Here is a 22,434-nt window from a genome sequence, read left to right as displayed (position 1 = left end):
TAGTCTTATTGCAGTCCCATTCTGTATTTATTCTAAGTTATATTTTGAAAAAAAATATATTAATGCCTCTTGAAGTTTCAAGCAATGAATGTTATTCCTGTACTTATCTTAGGTTATAGAATCAGTGACTGAAAAATTGCTTCGAAGTTTTGTTGTGTTCTCTTTTGGGATGTGTCTTAATGCTGCAGAAGTAGTTTTAAAGACAGGTACAATAATTTGGAGCAAAAAAGGACTGTTCTTTTCTCCTTGATTATACATTCAGTCAACTGCACATTTTTACCGTTGCTCCCATTTAAGCTAATTTGTTATGGTTTTTTGTCAAGTTGATCAGTTGCCAGCGTGTAGTGCGCAGCCTACGACTGTTCAGACTTAACAGGGAACATATAACCAAAGAGCTGATAAAATTCAACTTTAACCCTGCTGCTTTCAGTTTAATGTGTCTGAGGCTAGCAATTTTTAATTAAAATGGGATTAGGTAGAGAATTCATTTTTATTGGCTGTGATCATGATTAATTGTGAAGCCGTGTTTATATTTATTAGAAATAATAGTAATACTTAATAATGAATTATAGTAATCCTTGAAAAAATGAAGAATTATGTGTAAAATCTAAATACATGTAGCTAATTGTTTGTTTTTCAGCACCTACTGGGAATAAAGAAATAATTTCTCATATTAGTCAGCATGGAGGCAAATGGCCGTACTGGTTTAAAAAAATGGGTAAGTTCACATATGCAATGTTTTCAGTTTGTTTATAATCTTACTTTTTTTACTTTCTAATTTTATTTTTATTTCTGTTTAGAAAATCTTCAGAAACTTGGGAACTACACTTTGAAACTGCAAGTAGTATTGAATGAAAGTAATGCAGACACTTACGCAGGAAGGCCTCTGCCATCTAAAATATTTAAATTTACTATTATAGGTAAGAATTCCAGTCATGCCACTTTTATTTTACTTTTAGTATTTCTATTTGATTCATTGTATATCCAAATTATTCATGTTTTAGTTGAGAGGTAACTTTCAGCACTGAAAAGTGGCATTTCATAGAATCATAAAATGGTTTGGATTAGAAGGGACCTTAAAGATCATCTAGTTCCAACCCCCCTGCCATGGGCAGGGACACCTCCCACTAGACCAGGCTGCTCAAAGCCCCATCCAGCCTGGCCTTGAACACTTCCAGGGATGGGGCATCCGCAGCTTCTCTGGGCAACCTGTTCCAGTGTCTCACCACCCTCACAGTAAAGAATTTCTTTCTAATGTCTAATCTAAATTTCCCCTCTTTCAGTTTAAAACTGTGACTCCTTGTCCTGTCGCTACACTCCCTGATAGAGAGTCCCTCCCCATCTTTCCTTTACGCCCCCTTCAAGTACTGGAAGCTGCTATAAGGTCTCCTTGGAGCCTTCTCTTTTCCAGGCTGAACAGCCCCAACTCTCTCAGCCTGACCTCATATCATCTCTCATGATATGCTCCAGCCCTCTGGTCATCTTCGTGGCCTCTGCTGGACCTGTTCCAACAGGCCCTTGTCCTTCTTGTGCTGGGGATTCCAGAGCTGGACACAGTACTCCAGGTGGGGTCTCACCAGAGCGGAGTGAATCACCTCCCTCAACCTGCTGGCCACACTTCTTTTGATGCAGCCCAGGATGCGGTTGGCTTTCTGGGCTGCAAGCACGCATTGCCTGCTCATGTTGAGCTTCTTGTCCCCCAGCACCCCCATATCCTTCCCCTTAAGACTGCTCTCAAGCCATTCTCCACCCAACCTGTATTTGTGTTTGGGATTGCCGCGACCCATGTGCAGGACGTTGCACTTGGCCTTGTTGGACTTCATGAGGTTTGCGTGGGCCCACCTCTCAAGCCTGTCCATGTCCCTCTTGGGGGATCTTCCTGGTGGAGTTCCATGGGATAACACCCTGGACGGAAAGGGGGCTCAAGAAAGCTGTTTAATATTCACAGATGACTTTCTCCAAGCTCAAGTCTGCTCCGTCCCGATGAACAGGAAGTAATGCAAAAATGCCAGGAGGCCTGCATGGATGAACAAGGAGCTCCTGGCAAAACTCAACATAAGAACAAAAAACACAAAAGAAGTAGTATAGAGAAGATGGAAATGGGGACAGATTTTTAACTCAGACATGTTCTTTGGTGGTTATTCACTTTGATAGTGCAGAAGTTCTTTTACAGTTATGTTGTCAAATCATTTTTACAGTTGTCATTCACTTAGAAATAAAATTGTAAATGCCGAAAGGTTGGTATCTTTTTGTTGTTGTAACCATTAAAATAATTTTGACTAATACAAGGTAACACTTTCCTTCCCCCTATGATTTTCACATCTCTTCTGCAAAAGCAGCTTTGTGATAATGAGACCTGTAGGTAGTGAAAGTAGGTGTTAATTTGAGTCCATAATAATTTGATAGGGTGTTTATCTACCGTTTAGCTCAGCACTGTATTACTACTTTTTTCAAAGGCCGCTTGGCCAAGACTGTTTGATTCCAAACAACGTTACTCTGATTTACAAGCTCCCATTTTTACTGCTCTGTTTGGTCTTATTTTTTAGTGCCCAATTGGAGGCAGTCTAACAGGGACAGATTTCACAGGAGGGATGCGCTCGGATTTCTTTTTCAAATACTTATCATTACTCATCTTTATCTCTCAGATTTGGGATAGTTGTAGAACAAAAATGGTTTGCTGCACAAATGATTTAATTTTAAAAGAATTAAAGCAATTAAAAGTTTAAGAAAAGCTGTCAACAAGGAACTAGTCCACTTTCAGGTGCTGTATCAATGTTCTAAGTACTTTGGAAGTTTTGGCTGTCCTGTTATTCTGCTATTATGTTTTAACTATTGTTTTTGTTAGTGTAAGTTAAAAAAAAGAGGATCAATGATTTTCATTATAATAGTATTTTGAACAACCTATTTTCTTTGAGGCTGAAAACAATTTGACTTAATTGCAGCCTTAATTAAGAAAAAGCCAATGAACACACATAATTCCTTCTAAAAATGTATTATTCTTTTCTCCTAGAGGGCAAACCAGAGAAATTTTCAGTGGGTCTTTTGGATCTTCCTTTTCGAATTGGAGTACCTTTTAATATTCCTTTGGAATTACAGGATGAATTTGGTCATGCAACACAGTTGACAGCTGGCATTAAACCAATCCTTGAAGCTAGGTAATTCAACTATCTCATTTTTATTTTGTTTTATTTTTTTACTTTTTTTGTCCTTTCTTCATGTGACATTAATATAGTAATTCTTTGGGTTTTCTCTGGGTGATACTTTTCGCATAAATTAACTGGCATTTTGCTTTAATTTCCGTAAGAATATCTGAATGTATCTTGTATATTAGAACACTGTGTTTATTTTTAAATTGATTCTGTTTTGTTTTCTATGTATTTTTCTAGTGGATTGACATTGCAGTATGGAGAAGTAACTGCAGGAACAAAGTGCATCATCAAGGGTGTCACTGCTAAAGGCTCTATAAATAGTTGCCAGGGCAAGGTAAGCTAATGAATTTAAACTTGAAGTAACATATTTTTTAAAAAGACCAAACCACAGAGCAACTAATTTTTGTGTAGAATAGATTATCACATAGTGTTACATAAGTCTGGTCTACAGTAATGACTACAGGTGTTCCTTGGGATATTTTCAGATGATCTCTTACAGCTCTACCTGGAGCAGTTTGTCTTCCCCGCAGCTGCAGTCTGTTAGCTGATGAGGCTGGAGCTGGGGCTGAGCAAGACATGGGTGTGTGGTAGAGTGTACCTAGCATGCTGAATCAGTTGTCTTAGTTTAAACCAGTGCTGAAATCGGTTTAAGCCAAATCATCCTGGTGACTTTTGCACTGAAATAGCATAGGGAGCCATGAAATCTTTCATTATTGTAGTTGAGACGATGAGTAGTAACAGTTAATATGCATGGTAACTACTCGACCTTCTCTAGACGTTTCCAAATTGCTTTTTTCACTCCTGTAGCAAATATACGTCATTCAAATCGAACCTCTCACTGATGAATTCTCAGCATCTAATCAAGCTGCTAATTTACTATAAAAACAAAAACGTATGTTACACGCTAAAAAGATTTCTTTCATAAAACAGATCTCAATGCTTATGATAAATATAGATTTGAATATTTTAAAAAGTAATTTTTAAATTATGTATATGGCCTATTTACACAGTATTCTAACGAGGTCCTAATCCTTTCACTTAGTCTTGCAGTCTAGCATAGTAAAGACAAAGCTGTAACTCATTATACTGTAGCTCAGAAAGAAGCAAATAAAGTTGCTGGTGGAAAGGTGTGTACAGAGAAGAGGGAGCATATACCTTGCTTATTGAAAACTGGAGGGTATTGAATGCAATAAGTTTTGTAGGTAAAGCTGAGAATTTAAGGTGAAGGGCAAGAATAATGACAGAAGATAGAGGTGGATTATGGGAAATAAAGTGTGTAGGAGCAAAAGTGCCAGGCTGTGGCAAGACATAAGTTTGGTGAGGGGCAAGACCAAGAGTCATTTAAGGAACATGCAGTACAGAAATAATACCATACCATAATAATAGAAGAGAAGGGGTGTTATTTTCTCATGTTGCTTAATTCCATAAAATCTCAGAGACAATACAGTAACTGGCACTGAAAGTAGCAGGTCTAATTTGTACGTAAAAAGGACTGTTTAAGGTGGTAATGGAAAATAATGGCAAAAAGCAGGGTGGCGGGACAACAGAGTAAAAACAACAGATAATTTTAAAATGTAAATAGGATGTAATTTTCAGTGCTTAATTTAAAATAAGAAGCAGAGAACACAGGAGAAATTTTCAGCACCTTAAAAGTTGGTTTTGAAATGGTAGTAGAACAGCTAAAATATCTCAGAGAAACAGGTAGTAATAGGATTCTGCAAAAAATTTAGAAGGAGAAATTGAATGAGAGAACAACAAGAAAAAAATGGAGAGGATGGAAAAAATTAAAGTTAATGTTTTTCAGAGAAAGGAGTAAGGAAAAATATGTTGAAGGAATAGTCATGCCAAATGGAGAAGAGAAACTTGATTGAAATAAGAAATAGAGAATATCGCAGTCACCAGTGAAGGAAGCACTGATAGAGAAGAAAGAGAAGGCAGACTTTATTTACTTCTCTAGTCATTGATTTAATTCTACCCCCAAATCAGTCAAGAGTAAAAGAAATATGTTTTGATTGTGGGTGGAAGCAAAGAGAAAATTTTAAGACAAGTGTGTGAGCAATACCAACGCGACTGCTTTCTTATAGGGTTTTGAATACAGTCAGGAGAAGAGTGAAGAAGGGAGTTTAAAAAAGGAAAATAATATTTCTTTATTCTTATTTTCATTTTAAAGTACTGCAGTATACATAGAAGCAGACTTGAAACTATAAAGTAGATAAAGGGATCGTGAAGGGTAAGGGAACTTTCCTAGAGGACACGGATGTTGAAAGATTAAAAGGAATGAGGTTAAAGATGTAAACTGATTAATTAGAGGCAGTATTAAGAAGACAGTATTAAGTAAAAAATGAGTATTGCAGAGAAGGCATTGAAACTAAAAGAAGGGAGGAGTGTCTTGTGCATGAATACAAAGATTGATTTATTATTATACTTATTAACATTAAACTTATTAACTTATTAACATTAAACGTAGGCTATCAGCTATATCCGTTTCCTATGTTTTTATTTCCTACCTTATTTTTCCCCTTCTTTCCCCCTGCCCAGTCCCCCAACATGTAACATTAATATATTTTGCCTCTCCCTTTTCTTGTGATTTGCCGTTTGGTTTAATGGAGCGCCAGCTGATAAGTGCTGCTTGGCTCGCAGGCAGACCATATGGTTGGCTGGCTGGTCAGAGCTGGAGAGTTTTCATGCCTCTGGGTGGCCTGCCATCAGCCGGGGAACTTGTGTTTGATGTGGCTGCAGATGCGATGCACCTGCCCAGGCCTCATTGCACTTTCTGCTTCCCTTACCCAGCAAACCAAAAGAATTGTCTGATTGTTTTCATCCAATCTACCAGGTTTTAATGTTGCACATACCCTGTCAGGCATGGGAAGGGCATAAAACAGGATTATGAAATTAAACCTTTCCAGAGGCAGTGTTTCTGAATGTGTAAAAATGGCAATTCATGGATTGTAACTAAAGATTCTCAAATATCAAATATATAAAATATGAAATGCACGTATCTACAGTGCAACTAGGTTTTAAAGTAGGAGTTTTTAGAATTATTGATTAGTCTGCTTCATTCTCTGATTTTAATGTGAAAATTCTACAGCACTTGTTTTTCTTATGGCCCTATTCAAAGATGAAATGGATAGTAATTGTGGTGCCTTGCCTCAGGCAATTAGCTAAGGACTGCAGAACTTGCAGACCTTTTTTTTAAAACTACTTTTTTTTTAACTGATACAGGGTTTTTTTCCCCACTTAGACAGCCTCTAAGCTGAAAACCAGAAGTTATCATAGCTGCTTTTAATGATTTCAGAACCATGTAGTTTAACATGCAAATCCTGGATGGAACATCTCTGGGAATAATAACATGAAAAAGACAGATCTTAATACAAGAAAAATAATCTTGATTTATATAGCAGTGCAAGAAAATTTGGATAGACTCCTGAAATTTACATATCTATGAATTGACATGACTATGTGAGATAATGTATGACCTGGTTTTGTTAGGTTAATATTTAACCTAAGGTTAATATTTAAAATATTCGTTTCATTAGAACTTCAATCTGAAGGTTACTCTTCCTGGTTTGAAAGAAGACACACAAATCTTTAAAATAAGATTACAGCCTGGTAAGTATCCTTAAAATATTTAGTGAATTTTTGTTGAACTTTATTCTAACACTATTAATTAAAAGCTTCTTTTCCCAAGAAGGTGAAACATTTAGTGAGGCATAAAAAAGAATATTCTAGCTCATCCAAATGATGACTGAAACTAAATCAAGCTAAAAGCATGTCATTCTTGGCAGGAATAACATCAGACTCACAGCCCAATCTTGTCCATTGTTTTAGCAGCTGGAATTTGTCTGCTTACTTGAGACTATTTTTTTTCACTTCTTTTTTATCAATATAGAATCATTGAATGGTTAGAGTTGGAAGGGACCTTAAAGATCATCTGGTTCCAATCCCCCTGCCTTGGGCAGGGAGACCTACCACTAGACCAGGTTGCGCGAAGCCCCGTCCAGCCTGGCTTTGAACACTTCCAGGGAAGTGTTTTTAATTTTTTAAAATCTTTTTCTAACGTAGCACCATTGTATGAATGAATTTCTTATCTTCTTCATTTTTTCCAGCATTAAGCCCTTTAACCTATACTAATCTGCATAGACCTTTTCTGCCTGTAGAAAACATCTCGTGAATGAACAAGTGCTCTTTCAGTTTCTTACCCCAGCAAAGGGGGGGATGCTTTAGCAGTTGGGAGTGTGTCTGAAACTTTCAGTGTTACATGTTGACTTTATCATAATGCACGAGAGGAATATATAAATCTGTAATTCCACTGCCCTTACCAGAATTTTATGTTTTATTAATATCTTGGTGTTGAGGATTCCCTTATGTCACACCTTTTATTCCTTGTTACCTCTGTTTTTCTGGATTTGGAAGATAAGGTATAGTTTGAAGACTGATTACCAGACTTCAGGCTTTCCCATCTCATTTTGCAGAGAGATTGTGTACTTCAAGATTTGTTAGGCCAACAGTGCACAGTTTATTCCGTTATTCTTTATCTTTTGAGGAGTTAAGGCTTCATGTAGAAAATGGAGTGGAACAATCGAGGCAGATTGTATTCTGTATTAGTTAGTTATTTACCTTGGACTGAAGGCAGCTTCATCCTTCATTAGAATCTTTTGCTTTTGGCAATGTAGAGATGCTTCAGTACCTCTTTCTTTCTTCTCTTTGGACTTATCCTTAGCTTTTAAAGCTGTGTTTTGAGGAAGAAGTGAATAAAAGCTCTTTCTTGTTCTTCAGCCAGTGATTTTGAAATGGAAGTTTTAAGGAATGATGCATAAAGAATGTTTCTGAAAAATGGCCACCTTTGTTCCTTCAGAACTTGTCTTTTAATAGTAATGTACTACTTCCTTCTCTTTTGTAATACTGATAAAATAATTATATGTTCCAAGGGGTAGACTTACTTGAATAGCTTCACTATACTATCCAAGTTATGCCAACAAAATTTTCTTTTGCATTTCTTTGCCTGCAAGTTGTAGCTGTGCTGGCTTTGGTAATTAAACTGCTGCACATCGTGATTGATCAGATATCTCAATATTAACGTCTTTGGTTTTAACATGTCAGGAGAAAGCTCCAAGTTTCTTTTTGATGAATGTGAATCCATATAGTGTGTAAATAGCACTATATCATGTGTTTAGACCTTGTATATGCTGAAGTTCATCATGTTTGTCTAACTGTTCCTTAGTGAATTCATGCAGAAGATTGGCAAGTGGTATGTGTTGAAGGACAGGAGTCAAGAACTTGTTGGCATCAACAAGAATTGGTCTAAATTGTTTGTTACCACAAAGAGCTTGATAGCTTGGCTTTAAAACTTTTTGAGATAGCAAAAACTGAAATCCAGTGCCTCACAAGTTACCTGAAATATAACCACTGTTCCACAATTGTATATTTTTACAGGCCCTCCTCGTCAATTGAAAGTAAAACCAGATTCTGAAGTGCTAAGGATTGAAAACGGAACAGCTTTCCCCTTTCAGGTTGAAGTGCTGGATGAATCGGGAAATATAACAGCACAGCCAAAGTTGGTAGTTCATTGTAAGGTAAACTGCATTTTATTACCTGCCATAAGGATTTTGATGCTTGCTTTTTAAAGGGCTAGGAAAAGACCCTATTTTGGCATCTAAATAAAATCTATTATCTTTAATAATGCTTTTGAAGTTTATGTAGCTTGGTAGCCACAACAGCGCCTTTCTTGCCTCATCTATTATGAGTCATTCAGTAAGTTTAAGAATCAGAGGAACCCAGCCTTAGACATGGAAGAGAAAATTATGTGAGGATGTATAGCTACAATTTTAAGTTATTTTAGGTCATATTTACCATATACAATGATAAAATTTGTTCAGGAAAAAAACTTCATGCAGCTTAGGTTTGATAAATTTTTTTACAGGCAAAAATGCAAGTTTACTGCCTAAAATAATATTAGATAAGACTGTTTTCATAAGTACTTATCTAACTTCAGAAGAGAATGCAGGTGTTACTGTGGCTTTTAGAAGTAAAAAACAAACTAGGCCCTGTCGGACCTAGTTTCTTTTTAACTCAAGAAAGTGACTTTTCCAATTCTAGAGAAATCAGTCTTCCAGCAAGAACAGGTAAACAAGTAAAAGTGTCCTTCCTGCTGCAAAATAGTCTTCATTCCATTTACACTTTATGTGCCTATACTATCTGCCTGTAGGCTGGGTCTGCGGTAGTATCATGACATGTTGAATTTGATATTTAAATTCTGTTTGATGTGTAATTTTTAGAGAATTAATGAAAAGGGGTTTATTTAACAACTTAATTGAATTTATTGCCATAATGGCAAAGGAGACTGGCGTTTATGTGTTAATACAAACCAGTTGAATAGATAGTAAATATTACTTCTGTAACTTCTTCCTTTCTCCCACACATCTCTTATCACCTGCGAAAAAATATAGGTGTTGATCTTGCAGGCTTCTGGAAAACTGAAATCTATCAAATTTATCTGTAAATAATCTTATATATATATATACGGACTTGTACAAATAATCATTTCTGGAACAATCCTAGTAGTTCTGTAAAAGAAACTTGAAGTTTAATTTTACATTTTAAATAGTTTTTAGGTGCTTCAAACCTTCCTGTGTATTCTGTGGACTGCAGTAATGCAGGAACAAACATTTTAACTGGTCCAGTTATACATGTACAGAATATCAAGAAAGACCAGATGCTGAAAGCAAGGATTGAAATACTTGTAAGTATTGATTGGGATGTCTGGATGAACAAAAGATTGAAAAGTTTATTATACTGTCTTGCTATTGTACTGAAGTCTTTCATGAATCAACCCCCCAAAAGTTGCTTTTTAGTTACCATAAGCCTGATAATCAGGTGGCTGCCCTTTTTCCTCGCTGGGAAACCATAAAAAGGCTAAGAGTTTTTTCCATTCTTTCTTTACCTCTTACTCTCTGTTTCTGAAATCCTTGAAGTGTTTCAGAAGTATGCATTATTTCTGGGATTTTTATTCCCTTTTTACTCTGTGGATCCTCCTGACAAATTGCCTTCACTGCATAAACATTTAGAGCCAGAATAGGTATGGCAACATGTTCCCAAAACTTCAGTGAAGAAGGATTATTTTTTTTTCCCCAAAGTTACAAATCAATAGCTTTTTGTAGCATTTCAGTCTTAAAGCTCTTGAAGTTTGAATTTTTTAAATGCTGTTGAACATCGCAGTTCTCTTGAAGTCAGGCGAGCCACACAGCTGGAGAAAATAAAACCTGTGGTGTTTTACCCTGAAAAATGTGTAAACGAATACAAATAAGGCAAAATGAAAGGATACTTATGGCCACTCTTAAGAAGTATTTTGTAAATTGTGTAACAGTACTTTCGGAACAGAAAATGTTTTCTAAATAGCTAGCATCAATTCTAGTATCTATTAAAAGTTCTGAGTATTCTGGCTTATTCTTGACAAGTCAAGCTGATTTCATGTTTGGACACCTGATCACACTTGGTAATCCAGAGTAGTGCCATTTATTTATGGCACAGTGATGTTTATGCATATATGTATATTTAATATCTTAATTATGTATCTTTTTCTTCCCACGTACAGAGTTGTAAAGATGTGCCAGCAGTGGAAAAGATCATTAAACTTCTTCCTAGCAGTCATGTTGCAAGACTACAGATCTTAAGTATGGACGGACAAAAAGCTATTCAAATTAAACATCAGGATGAAATTAACTGGCTTGCTGGCGATGTCATGCACAACCTTATATTTCAGATGTATGATGAAGGAGAAAGGGAGATACACATAACTCCAGCTTTGGCAGAAAAAATCAAGGCAAGTACTTTTGTGTAAGCAGCAACATAATATGGGGGAGATAGAAAATACTGATTCTCTAAAATCCATAGATGTCAGACTACAAAATAATATTCCTCAAGACTGTATTATTAAAAATGGGAACTCTCTGCTTAATAAATTTTTAAAAATCGTTTTATGAAAATTATGTCCTTCATGAGATAAAAACACTTCATGAAATGTTAAATAATGCTTCAGGGTAGGATTATGTAAAGCAGATTAGTAATTTCCAGTGCTTCTCCTAAACATCATAAAATAATTCCAACATAGTTATGATTCTTCAGGTCTGGGGTTTTCCTGACATTCAGGAACCTTGAATAGGCATCTTCCTTCATGAAGGTTTGCTTACAAATCTTATCCCCCTGTCTGTGTACACATGTGGAGCCTAATACAAAGGTAGAGCTTCACCAAATATGTGGCACTTTTTTTGGTGAGGTTTTTCAGAATCAGATCTTTCCTATTTCAAGATAAGTGAGGGAAACACTAATGTATGTTTTGTTTTGTTTAGGGTTTTTTTTTTTTTTTTTTTAAGAGTAATTTTCTGTATTTGGGAAGATAGCATTGGTTACTGTTGGGAAATGCACAGGCTTTCCATTGAAAGCTTCTATCACCTGTATGTTACTTCAGCATATTTGGAATCACCACAGATGTATTATGTAGCAAGTCATTAATAATTTAGCTTTTGATTAATTTAAGAAATTTTAATTATAGGTTAACTGGACACCTAAAATTAACAAAGAACATTTGATTCAGGGATTATTACCTGATGTCAAAGTACCAACATCGGTAAAAGATGTACGTTACTGTCTAATTACTTATCTTGATGACCATGTGTCTTTGGAGAGTGCGTTCACAGTCAGGTTTGTTCATTTGAAATACTTTTTTATGAATTATGTTGTTAGCAAAAGACTGTAGATCTGTAGTTGGGGTTAAAAAAAATCTTTCCACAGAAGATGAAATAATGAAAGCAGTTGGCAAATTAACAGGGGAATGTAGATTTGGGGGGAGGGGTGGGGGTTTTTATGCAAATTGTTTACAGATGAGAACATTACCTGTGTGAAAGACTCCATCGAGATCTGTTTGTATCCAGCCCTATAATCACTTTTGTAAGTATACATACACTGAAGAAGTTTACTGCTATTTTTGAAAACTTTCAGTAAACATTATCTTATAGAATAATTAGTTTTACTGAAGAGTCAGGTCACCGCTTACCGAAGAGAAATATCACTGTGAAGTTAATTGTTACCCTTACAGAGGGTATTACTTTGGAGCTAAAGACAGTATTTATCTAGCCAAATGCTGGATGCCTGTATCTGGGATCTCTAGTCAAAAGTGACATGCTGTAAATTGAACTTTAGAATTGCCTGCTTGTCACTCCTAGTGAGTCTGTGCACTTAGCTCTGCTTACTGTATCTTCATAAAGTTTGTTAAGAGGAATCTGATTCGAAATGGCTTTAGTGTATTTCATGTGTTCTTAATAGGTTAAAATTAAGTAACTAGTTCATGGCACACTGATGCCAGGGATAAATTTGCAGCAATTTGACATTTCACAGATCTGCAGTGGAAAAAAAAGATTACGTGACCAAGCAAAAAGTTTCTTTAGAACACTGGGAGCATAATGCTTGTAAAAAGCTATACATGATGCAGCTCTGTCAGAGACAGAAAAATTTTCAGTTAAGTAGTAGTTTGTGTTTTAAGAAGAGCAGAAAAGTGTACTGAATTAATACCTCTCTTCTTGAAAGGAAGTAGAACAGTGGATTGATATATTGAATATTTTTAGTATATCTTTGCTTGCCATTGAAAAGCAGTCTCAGATCAGGGAACTTCTATTCAGGGGTTATTCTTTTGTAGTTGTCATAAAAATTAACTGGAGGTCATTCTAATAGGATTTTTAAAAATCTCAACATAATTTTTAGCTTCGAACACGCAAGGGGAGTAAAAAACTTTGTGTTGGATAACTCTTAAGTAACTTACGCGTCAGATAATTCTTAAGTATTTGGGGAAGCAGCACATAGCACATGTTAACCTTCATCAAGTAAATGGAAGGAAAGGCTGAGAGTGTTTAAAAGCATCCCAGAATGTATTTTTAAGTAAGTAGTGTTAGTCACAGTTTAGGTTGATGACTTCTGCTCAAAGAAGCAAAATGACTTAGCAAAAGAGGAAATGGAAATCTGATTTTTCGTTTTTTTGTGGTTGTTCGTCTTCACCACCATTTTTGTAATGTGCTCTATTTGCTTTTAAGGAAAAACTGTATTACTAAAAATTTTAAGCTATGTTAGTTGTATTCAGGTCCTTAAGAAGTCAGCAAATATTTTTGTAGCAAGGGAGACTGATACCTTTGTATGTGTATATCAGGATTAATGTCAATATTATAATCGGTTTTACAGTAATAAATATATTTTAATATGTAGACAATTGTACGTTACTTTGGCTTAAGAGATTTTGAGGAAATTTTTTTTCAAGATTTAAAATACTCCAAACTTTAATTTTGCTTTAGCTGGCTAATGATCTCATCTATGGTAAAATACTGGTAGGCAAGTTATTATAGATAAGGTAGAATCCCATAACATTGCTGTGGTTTGTTATGTAAGCAGTGTCTGATATGCTCCCCCTGATAAGATTGAGGTGAAAGCTACTATGTAACTTGTGTGCACATTGGGCTTGATCGTCTAAAGGTGTGCAAGGATAAAATAAAATTTTAAAAGAATTCATTGCGAATGAGTGATAACTGCTGTATGCTTTATCATGCCTGCTATTATGTTATAAGTTATTACCTTCATGAAAATTATTTAAGTCAATTTTCATATGCTGACTTAGGCCACGTCCTGATGAACCCAAGCACATTAAATGTAAATTGAAAGGACCCAACACACTGCAGATTGGTGAAGAACTACAAGGTGAAATTGGTGAGTATTTGTATATTCTTCAATTTCTTGTAAGATACATTTCTTTTTCTTTGCAGTTTATTAGCCTGTTATGTATACAGATGTCATCAAGAGTGAATTGTCTTCAGCTATTTTAATTTCACATTCTCATTCATGGAAAGATGATCAGGCTTCTGTAATTGCCGTTTTACAATTCCGGAGTTACTCTTCGATAAAATTTGCCTCTTAGTTTGTACATTGGGACATTCATCACACTGAGTTCAAATTGTTTGTAAATTTTTGTTTAGTTCGTGTATTCTGAGATCTTACAGGCCATAACAGCATTCAGACTATTTCAAAGGCATAGACTTCAAAGCGGAACATTTTAAGGTTAACTTTAACCTAAGAGGAAGGCATGTTAGGGATCACTCTTCTCGTTCTCCTTCAGTTTCTATATGTAGTTGCTATATGACATGGTAAGAAATTAAAAATTCTTAAAGTATTTTGGGACATTAAAAGCTTCTGCGTGAGCGAAGAAAAGCACGTAGGACAAACTAACAGGTTGAAAAACAGCTTTCAATTTTAAGATTTTTTGTTGTTTTAACTTTATAGCAAGAAATAATCTTTTTATTCAAAAAAAGTGGGAAGCACAAGTATATGATATGATTTTATAGATACATTTTTTTATACCCTTTTGATACCCACAAGATCGGAGGATCTTATCAATGTGTATAAATGCTCGAAGAGAGGGTGTAAAGAAGATGGAGCCAGGCTCTTCCCAGTGGCAGGACCAGAGGCAATGGGCACAACTTGAAAGACAGGAGATTCCCTCTGAACATCAGGAAATGCTTTTTCACTGTGAGGGTGACCGAGCACTGGCACAGGTTGCCCAGGGAGGTTGCGGAGTCTCCGTGCTTGGAGATACTCAAAAGCCATGTGAACGTGGTCCTGGGCTACCAGCTCTAGGTGGCCCCATTTGAGCAGGAGTGTTGGTTCAGGTGACCTCCGGATGTCCCTTCCAACCTCAGCCATTCTGTGGTTCAGTGATATTTCTCTATACTGTGTGTATGTTTTATACATTTATATTCCGTATGTTGTATAATGTTTCATTAAAGCAGCTGCTGAGGTAATCATCTTAATAATCGTTTTAATCCTCATCATCTTTTTTAACAGATGTAGTGATTACAGATCAGTATGGAAATCAGATTCAGACAGTGACATCTGCATGTGTAAATTCCCTTGGAATTTCTGGGCCTGGACTTGACAAATCAAATTTGAAAATAACTTGGCAGGTATTTATGAGATGTCATATAGTTTATTTCTCTGTGGCCTTTGTGTGGTAATTGTCTCAATTGTGTCACACAGAATTGAACCAAAACTGTGTAAAGCTAGTCAAACTGGTGGTTTTGGCAGCGTTAGGTTGATGGTTCGATCTTAAGGGTCCCTTCCAACCTAGACAATTCTATGTTTAAGATAGAGACTTAAAGGGTAAGATCATATGATCCTGTTTTAAGGAATACAGGAGCATCTGTTAAAAACTTTATCACTGCTGCAGCTATACAATTTGTGGGCCAGTTCACTTCATTCTTGAGTCAGGTTTGCTTTGTTTCTAGTCCATTGCTTTATATGTTTTCTTCTGTTTTTATTTATGGTGGTACAGTTGATTTTATGATCTTTTGAAGAACCTTGTAGAACAGCCTACTGATATTGTCTGCCATAGTTAAATTTAAAATGCATTCTGTAGCTTTTAAAATAAGTTGTATGTAACTTTTATACGTTGAAAAACAGGTTGCTGAGAAATGCTTGAGTTTGAAATTGATCACTTCTCACACAATAAGTCCATTTGAATTTAACAAAAGGAATAGCACTTATAGCTTAATTTTTAGTCCATTGTCTCACAGTAAAAACAGAAATAGTGTCTAGGAGGCATAGATACTAAAATAGCATATTGAAAAAAATGAATAAATTATACTTCTGTTTATTTGTTCTTGATAAAATCTTTTTATTTCTCAATAGGAAAGTACTCTAACAATGAGAGTGAAAGGTATTCGTTTTAAACCATGTTTACTTGGAAGCAAAGAATTGTGCTTTGCTTGGCGTGAATTTTCTGACTTTCTGAGAATAAACTTAACTGCAGGATCCCCTGCTAAATTGCAGTTTGTGGATTGGCCAGAGTTAGAAAAGGTAAGTTGAACAGTGTTTGTTTGGAAAAAAACCAACAGGGCCACTAGTCAGCAAGTCTTTTGTTTCCAGAGCTTTTTGAAGCACAGGATTCAAAGCTGAAAACACTGATTTCTTAGTATTGATACTTGTAAAAATTGACGGAATATGGCAGCTCTAGAGACATATTTTTTTTTAATTCTATAGAGGATAACATAACACAAAAGGTAAGTATTTTGCAATTTGTCTAATTATATAGACATATTTTAAATGGGACTGTAGACTTGAAGCATTTTTCATACAATAGCTAAATATATTAGTTTTTTAAAAGTAAGCTTATTTCGGAGTAATCTAACTCACGTTGTGTTTACTACACCGTATTTCTTAGTATCTCTTAAACTGTTTATTCTGTCCCATTTGCCCTTCTACAGATGCATCTTTATTGTCTTTGGTGCAGCAGTTTTACTGTGGGCTGGATCCTAACACCCATCTTCCAAGGCTATTTGCCAGAGTTACTGTCCTTAATGGTAGTAATAGTTGGCAGCTCATCTTTCCGTTATCTGTTCTTGGGGTTTCTTTGAGGTTTAGGATGTAGAAGAAGTCCCAAATTTACTTAAGTTTACAAGTGTTTACACTCAGAAAATGGGGAAGGGAGTACAACGCTTATATCAAATGAAAAGGATGGAGATTTTCGATACCATCCATTTATTTGCAGTGATTTTTTTAATTATTTTTTTCAATGTTTACTTCGGCTGTTCAAGTGATAGTGATGAAGTTGCAGAAGAAAGCAAAATAGGATCGGCATGTTGCGAAAATGGAGAAGGAAGTTATTGAAGAAAAAAGTCAAACAAAAGGTTCAGAGAATATCGTAACTATTTTTACTCTCTAGGAAATTGTCAAGGCTTATCAGAAAGTAGAAGTTTTAGGCCATTTGCTCTTTCTACAACAAGGAAAATGTTTCATACGCCTTTTCAGAAACATGTCTGTCTTTTTAGTCACATCAACATGAGTAACACGTGCAATTCAATTCAAGTAGTGCAATTTATAATGACAAGAGAATGTCAATGGGAAAACTCTAGAAATACCTTCTTGGAGTTTTACAGTTCTGTCATGGTCTAGCTGTTATGGGAGACAAATAGCATGGAAAAGGCAGACATTATTGTGCTGGGGATTGCTGACCTGCTGTGAACGTCTGATATACCTAGAGCAAAATAGTATAATGCGTTTGTTTCTCTTCCAGCCTGTTTCAGTAATTAATGGTAGAGAATTGCAGAAGCCCCTTATTGTTCAGCTGTGCGATCAGTGGGGAAATCCATCTCCTGAACCTAATGTCAAAATCAGCCTTACAAAGAGTATCAACTTAAAGGTAAGCATAGGCCTTATTATATGAACTTTTTTTTACACAAATTTCTCTTGTCATGTGTACATTATCTTCTTCATTTTCAAGACATTTTAGGAAAACAGAATAAAATATTGTACAGGCACAAAAGAATAGTTAATGTCATATAATAGTAGTGTCAGTGAGTAACGTAAACAGTTCCCAGGACAGATTGCTCAGCTCCCTTTCACTATAACAATCACAAATGCAACAAAATTCCTATAGTACAGTGTCCACTTGTCATTGGTATACATTCTGGACCTTCCACTGAACCTTTTTCCAAATTCTGCGTGCACACCACTCCACTCCTTCCCCCGCTTTATCTGAGGTAATTTAATGAATAATATTAATGATGACATGGTCTAAACTGGCAAACAAATCATTTTTATCTGGTGGTTCTTTGATTGTAGTTCCTGAATATGTGACTTATGGTCTTTATGTAAAGCTAGTCAGCAGGGTTTGCTCCCTACTTGATTATCCCTCTGAAAAGCATTGGTGCTATAAACCAAGTTAAAACAATGAGGTTGCAAATCTAATCCAAATTTAAGTTGTTACTGCCTTTTCAATGAGTGAGGTACGAGTGTCAGAGGATCTGCACATTGGTCTGTATGAAGAAACGCATTTGACGAAATACTCCATTAAAATTTTGGTTCTTCTTGCTGGGGGGGAAAAAAAAGTCAAATTGTTAAACATTCGTAACTTTCGGTGCAGACACTTTTGTATTGAATGTGTACATTATCAATACAGGATGTATTCATTCACCTCTGGACATGACATTTTTTTTTCATACAGGGCTGGTCTTGTTCCCTTTTTGTTCCTGCTTGCCATGCATTTGTGTCCTTCAGTACTCTCAGAACCAACAGCAGCCAAGAACTTTCTTTTGCTCGCCCCTCAAGAACTGTGTCACAGCCTCACCTTTCCCCCAGTTTAACTACGCTACTATTACTTATTTTTATTGCATTTCTTTTTAAGGAAGTTTCTTTATATCTTGAACACTTTTGGCTTTTTTAAATCTCTTGCCACAGAAGTCTGCCTCATAGTTTGGGGTTTTTTTTTGTCTGCCCCAACTACTGCCTTTATGATGGCAGCTGCAACTCCTCGATGCTTCTGATTATGTTGTTCTTGAGAGAACATACAAACTTGACAGTAACTCTGTGTAGTTGTGCTGCCTGATCAAAGAGATGTTGTGGTGGCGTGCTGTGTCTTTTCAGACATTATACCGTCCACCAGAGATGACTAGCAGCATGTCTTAGGAAGTCTGCATGCTCTTTATCCAAGTGGGATGTGTGCAGGAGAAAATGTTATGAAAGCCAAAGTGGATCATTGTTATAATGTGCTTCTTACAGTGCGTTCTCCCAGAGCTTAACACTGGTATCAAAGTTACTTTTGTACATTAGCAGAGCAACCAACTGCTCTTTGCTAAACAGACATCGGATCAGTATTCATGAGTATCTTGGAGAACCTCTTTAGAGAACTGTCTCGCCAAAGTCTCCCAAAGGAAATCAGAAGCTTCTGGGAACTGAAATTCTCAGATAAGGTGTCTGCCTATATTTTGCATCCCGTCTTCTAAGTCTCCTAAGCCTGATATTCTGCAGCATGTGCTTCCTGTACTCCATTCTCTGTCTTACAGGTCCAAAACTAAATGAGTATGGCTGAACAGAAACACTCTGAACTCCTACATGCAGCTCAATAATGGAAATGTACAAAGCACGGGTTTCTGTAAAAATAAAGAACTTTCCATTCTGTGCTGTACAGTAATTTCGAATACAGACTTATTCTGTTGAATTGAATATACTCTTCAGAAGAGTTTATGAAATGTCTGTCAATTTTTGTTATTTCTTAGTATATGTTTACAGTGCTGTCTTCCATTTGAACCATTAGGCACACATTAGGCCATTGCCTTTCTCTAGTGACACAGTAGGATAAATTAATGCTTCCGTAGCTGACCCATTATGAACAAACTTTCACAAATTTTTTCCCTGATGTAGTTTCATTCTTTTAGCTTACTGACATGAGATTTTGGAAATAAAATAATTTTGGAAGAAGATCGCCCACTTCAAGTATTTCAAAAACGTTGTTTTTGTGTAAGTGGACACTAGACACTTAGTCTCCTGAAATTTGTGCTGAAAGTAGCAAAGGGAGACAATTAATGCTGAACGCTGTTCAGATAATGGCAAACAGTTGCACCACATTGTTGTGTTATATCATCAATGAAAAAGCTGATTCCCTTCGTTAGAGGAATTCGTTACAGAAGAATTCAGAATGTATCCCTGGCTTCCTTTGCTGTTCTCCAAACTCTAAAGCTGTTATCTGAGGTTCTTTTGATACAGTGATAAGGTATTTCTTAGGTAAGGCTAAAGTAGCATACACACACATTTGCAGAAGAAATAGCTTCTGCTTACTTTAAGAGTGTATTAGTATTCTTTAAGATTCACAGTTGTTTCTTTGAGAGGATAGGCATTCTCTGTCTGCTACACTGGAGTCCATAGTTTCAAAAAGTTGTACTTGATGAAGAAATGAAGTGATAGCTTCTCTGCTAATTAATGTGTAAAGGCAAGTATGACTTAATGATACTGTCAATGATAACAATTCACTTCAGTGCCAGGGAAGTAAGTACTGCAAAGACAGGGTGCACATAGAAAACACATCTTGAAGAACACCAGTGAGTTAAAGGGGAGTTATTTTCTAACAAGAAAAATTCCTTTAAGCGAGAATTCCTTTAAGTCAACAGTAGAATTTATATTGACTTCAAAGGACTTAAAATCAGACCTAATTAATGTGCCAGGTAAATAGGAGATTTATAAGGCGTTGATCACAAGTGGTGTTCCCCAGGGCTCAGTATTGGGGCCAGTTCTCTTTAATGTCTTTATCAATGATCTGGACGAGGGGATCCAAGTGTACCCTCCATAAGTTTGCAGACGACACCAAGTTGTGTGGGAGCATCGACCTGCTTGAGGGTACAAAGGCTTTGCAGAGGGATCTGGACAGGCTGGATTGATGGGCCGAGGCCAATGGTGTGAGGTTCAACAAGGGCAAGTGCCGGGTCCTGCACTTGGGTCACAACAACCCCATGTAGCACTACAGGCTTGAGGAAGAGTGGCTGGGGAGCTGCCTGGCAGAAAAGGACCTGGGGGTGTTGGTCGGCAGCCGGCTGAATATGAGCCAGCAGTGTGCCCAGGTGGCCAAGAAGGCCAATAGCATTCTGGCTTGTATCAGGAATAGTGTGGCCAGCAAGGCTAGGGAAGTGATCATCCCCCTGTACTCAGCACTGGTGAGGCCCCAGCTCGAATACTGTGTCCAGTTTTGGACTGCTCACAAGAAGGACATTAAGGTGCTGGAGTGTGACCAAAGAAGGGCAACGAAGCTGGTGAAGGGTCTGGAGCACAAGTGTTACGAGGAGCGGCTGAGGGAACTGCCGTTTTTTAGCCATGGAGAAAAGGAGGCTGAGGGGAGACCTTATCACTCTCTACAGCTATCTGAAAAGGAGGTTATAGGAAGGTGGGGGTCAGTGTCTTCTCCCGAGTAATTGACGATAGGACAAGAGGAAATGGCCTCAAGCGCACCAGGGGAGGTTTAGGTTGGATAGTAGGAAAAATTTCTTCACCAAAAGGGTTGTCAAGCATTTTAACAGCCTACCCATAGAAGTGGTTGAGTCACCATCTGTGTAGGTATTTAAAAGACATGTAGATATGGTGCTCAGGGACACAGTTTAGTGGTAACTTGGCAGTGTTAGGTTAATGGTTGGACTTAAAGGTCTCTTCCAATCAAAACAATTCTGTGAATTTGTGTTATTATCCTAAACATCACTGACAAGAAGCATTAGATTAAATGCCATTTCTTACGGTATAGACATTAATTCTGGTTTTTCATTAAGTTTTGATAAATAAGGTGGTGTACTTCATCACTTATAACACTTTTCACTAAGTTGTCTAACAGTCTTACATTTTTTGTCAGTGGGACTGGAATGGGGGAAGGGGAAGAGAGACACGGATGTTTCAGTTATTTTTACTCCAGTTGTATAGTTCTTTAATTTTTTGCTACCCGGGAATTTTTGTACAGACTGGAGAAACACTGTAAAAGGGAATAGTTTGTAGGAGGTTTTAGAATCTGAAAATATACTCAGGTTAACGTGTGCTATGGATGACATGATTGCATCAGTAGCTATTACAGAAATAACATTACCAAATATTTGAACATAGTAATGAACAAAAATAAGCTAGTCCAGATAAAGTGGTTGTCTTCCAAAACTGACAGAAAATTCTGAAACCTCTCAATATTGTGTTCATAACAGTGTATCTTTCCCAAACTTAAGAGTGTAAAAATACAAAAAAGCTATTGCTCAAATGGAAAGACAGTATGCAAGCAAATGAGATACACATTTCATTCTAAGACTTGATACTCCTTCTGTGTCATTGAAAGAATAAATAAATTTTTTTTTTGACAGATTGTACCTTCAAACCAGCAACATAAAACAGATGAAAATGGTAGGGCTAACCTGGGAGTTATTAGTATTCATGCGCCTAGGTAAGTAGTGAAAACTATGTGGAAAAAAACTTGAATTCTGAAATGTCGCTTGCTAGATCTATTTAAGCTGCGCATTTCATAAAATACATACCAAGAATTAATCTAGAGCTGAGGTCAGACGTTTATTATTTATATGCCAATGGAAGGCCAGATAGTGAGCTTTCAGAAATGAAGTGCTTAGCTGAAAAAAAAATTCAATAGCTGCTTCTTTTGGTCTTCTGAGAAGTTGCTGCTCTAATTTTCTGAATCTTGTTTTTTCCAGTCATGGTAAAACACAGCTTATAATTGTCAACCTGTTCCTAGTGCAGATGCTGTCATAAACCACTTAAAATGTTTGAAATGTACAGGCTTTGGGTGACCAGTTCTAGATGCTGTGCTTTCAAAGTAGGAACACATTTTGGGAGTGTTGGAACTCCACTTCTCTGTGTGCTAACCGTTGTTTTAAAGGATTAAGTAGAGCAGCCAAAAGGATTTTAAATATATATGTATTTATTTTTTCTTATTTGCCATAGAACTAATGAA

At 36.5% G+C, this 22,434-nt stretch overlaps 1 protein-coding gene across 1 annotated transcript in view; it reads left to right on the top strand.

Annotated features, from left to right (window-relative positions):
- The window catches only part of SMCHD1 (structural maintenance of chromosomes flexible hinge domain containing 1), an 84,035-nt gene that overhangs the window by 36,124 nt on the left and 25,477 nt on the right, over positions 1 to 22,434 (top strand). Inside the window, exons 18-31 of the mRNA XM_063326650.1 lie at positions 641 to 718; positions 801 to 920; positions 3,011 to 3,155; positions 3,387 to 3,483; positions 6,686 to 6,758; positions 8,583 to 8,722; positions 9,754 to 9,888; positions 10,741 to 10,968; positions 11,698 to 11,846; positions 13,804 to 13,892; positions 15,024 to 15,142; positions 15,867 to 16,034; positions 17,251 to 17,376; positions 21,833 to 21,912. Of these exons, the coding sequence (XP_063182720.1) occupies positions 641 to 718; positions 801 to 920; positions 3,011 to 3,155; positions 3,387 to 3,483; positions 6,686 to 6,758; positions 8,583 to 8,722; positions 9,754 to 9,888; positions 10,741 to 10,968; positions 11,698 to 11,846; positions 13,804 to 13,892; positions 15,024 to 15,142; positions 15,867 to 16,034; positions 17,251 to 17,376; positions 21,833 to 21,912 (1,747 nt within the window). The remainder of the gene's footprint in view (positions 1 to 640; positions 719 to 800; positions 921 to 3,010; positions 3,156 to 3,386; positions 3,484 to 6,685; positions 6,759 to 8,582; positions 8,723 to 9,753; positions 9,889 to 10,740; positions 10,969 to 11,697; positions 11,847 to 13,803; positions 13,893 to 15,023; positions 15,143 to 15,866; positions 16,035 to 17,250; positions 17,377 to 21,832; positions 21,913 to 22,434) is intronic.

Source organism: Chroicocephalus ridibundus, chromosome 2 (genome assembly GCF_963924245.1).
Source record: "Chroicocephalus ridibundus chromosome 2, bChrRid1.1, whole genome shotgun sequence".
NCBI lineage: Eukaryota > Metazoa > Chordata > Aves > Charadriiformes > Laridae > Chroicocephalus > Chroicocephalus ridibundus.
This window is presented reverse-complemented; position numbering and strand designations above follow the sequence as displayed.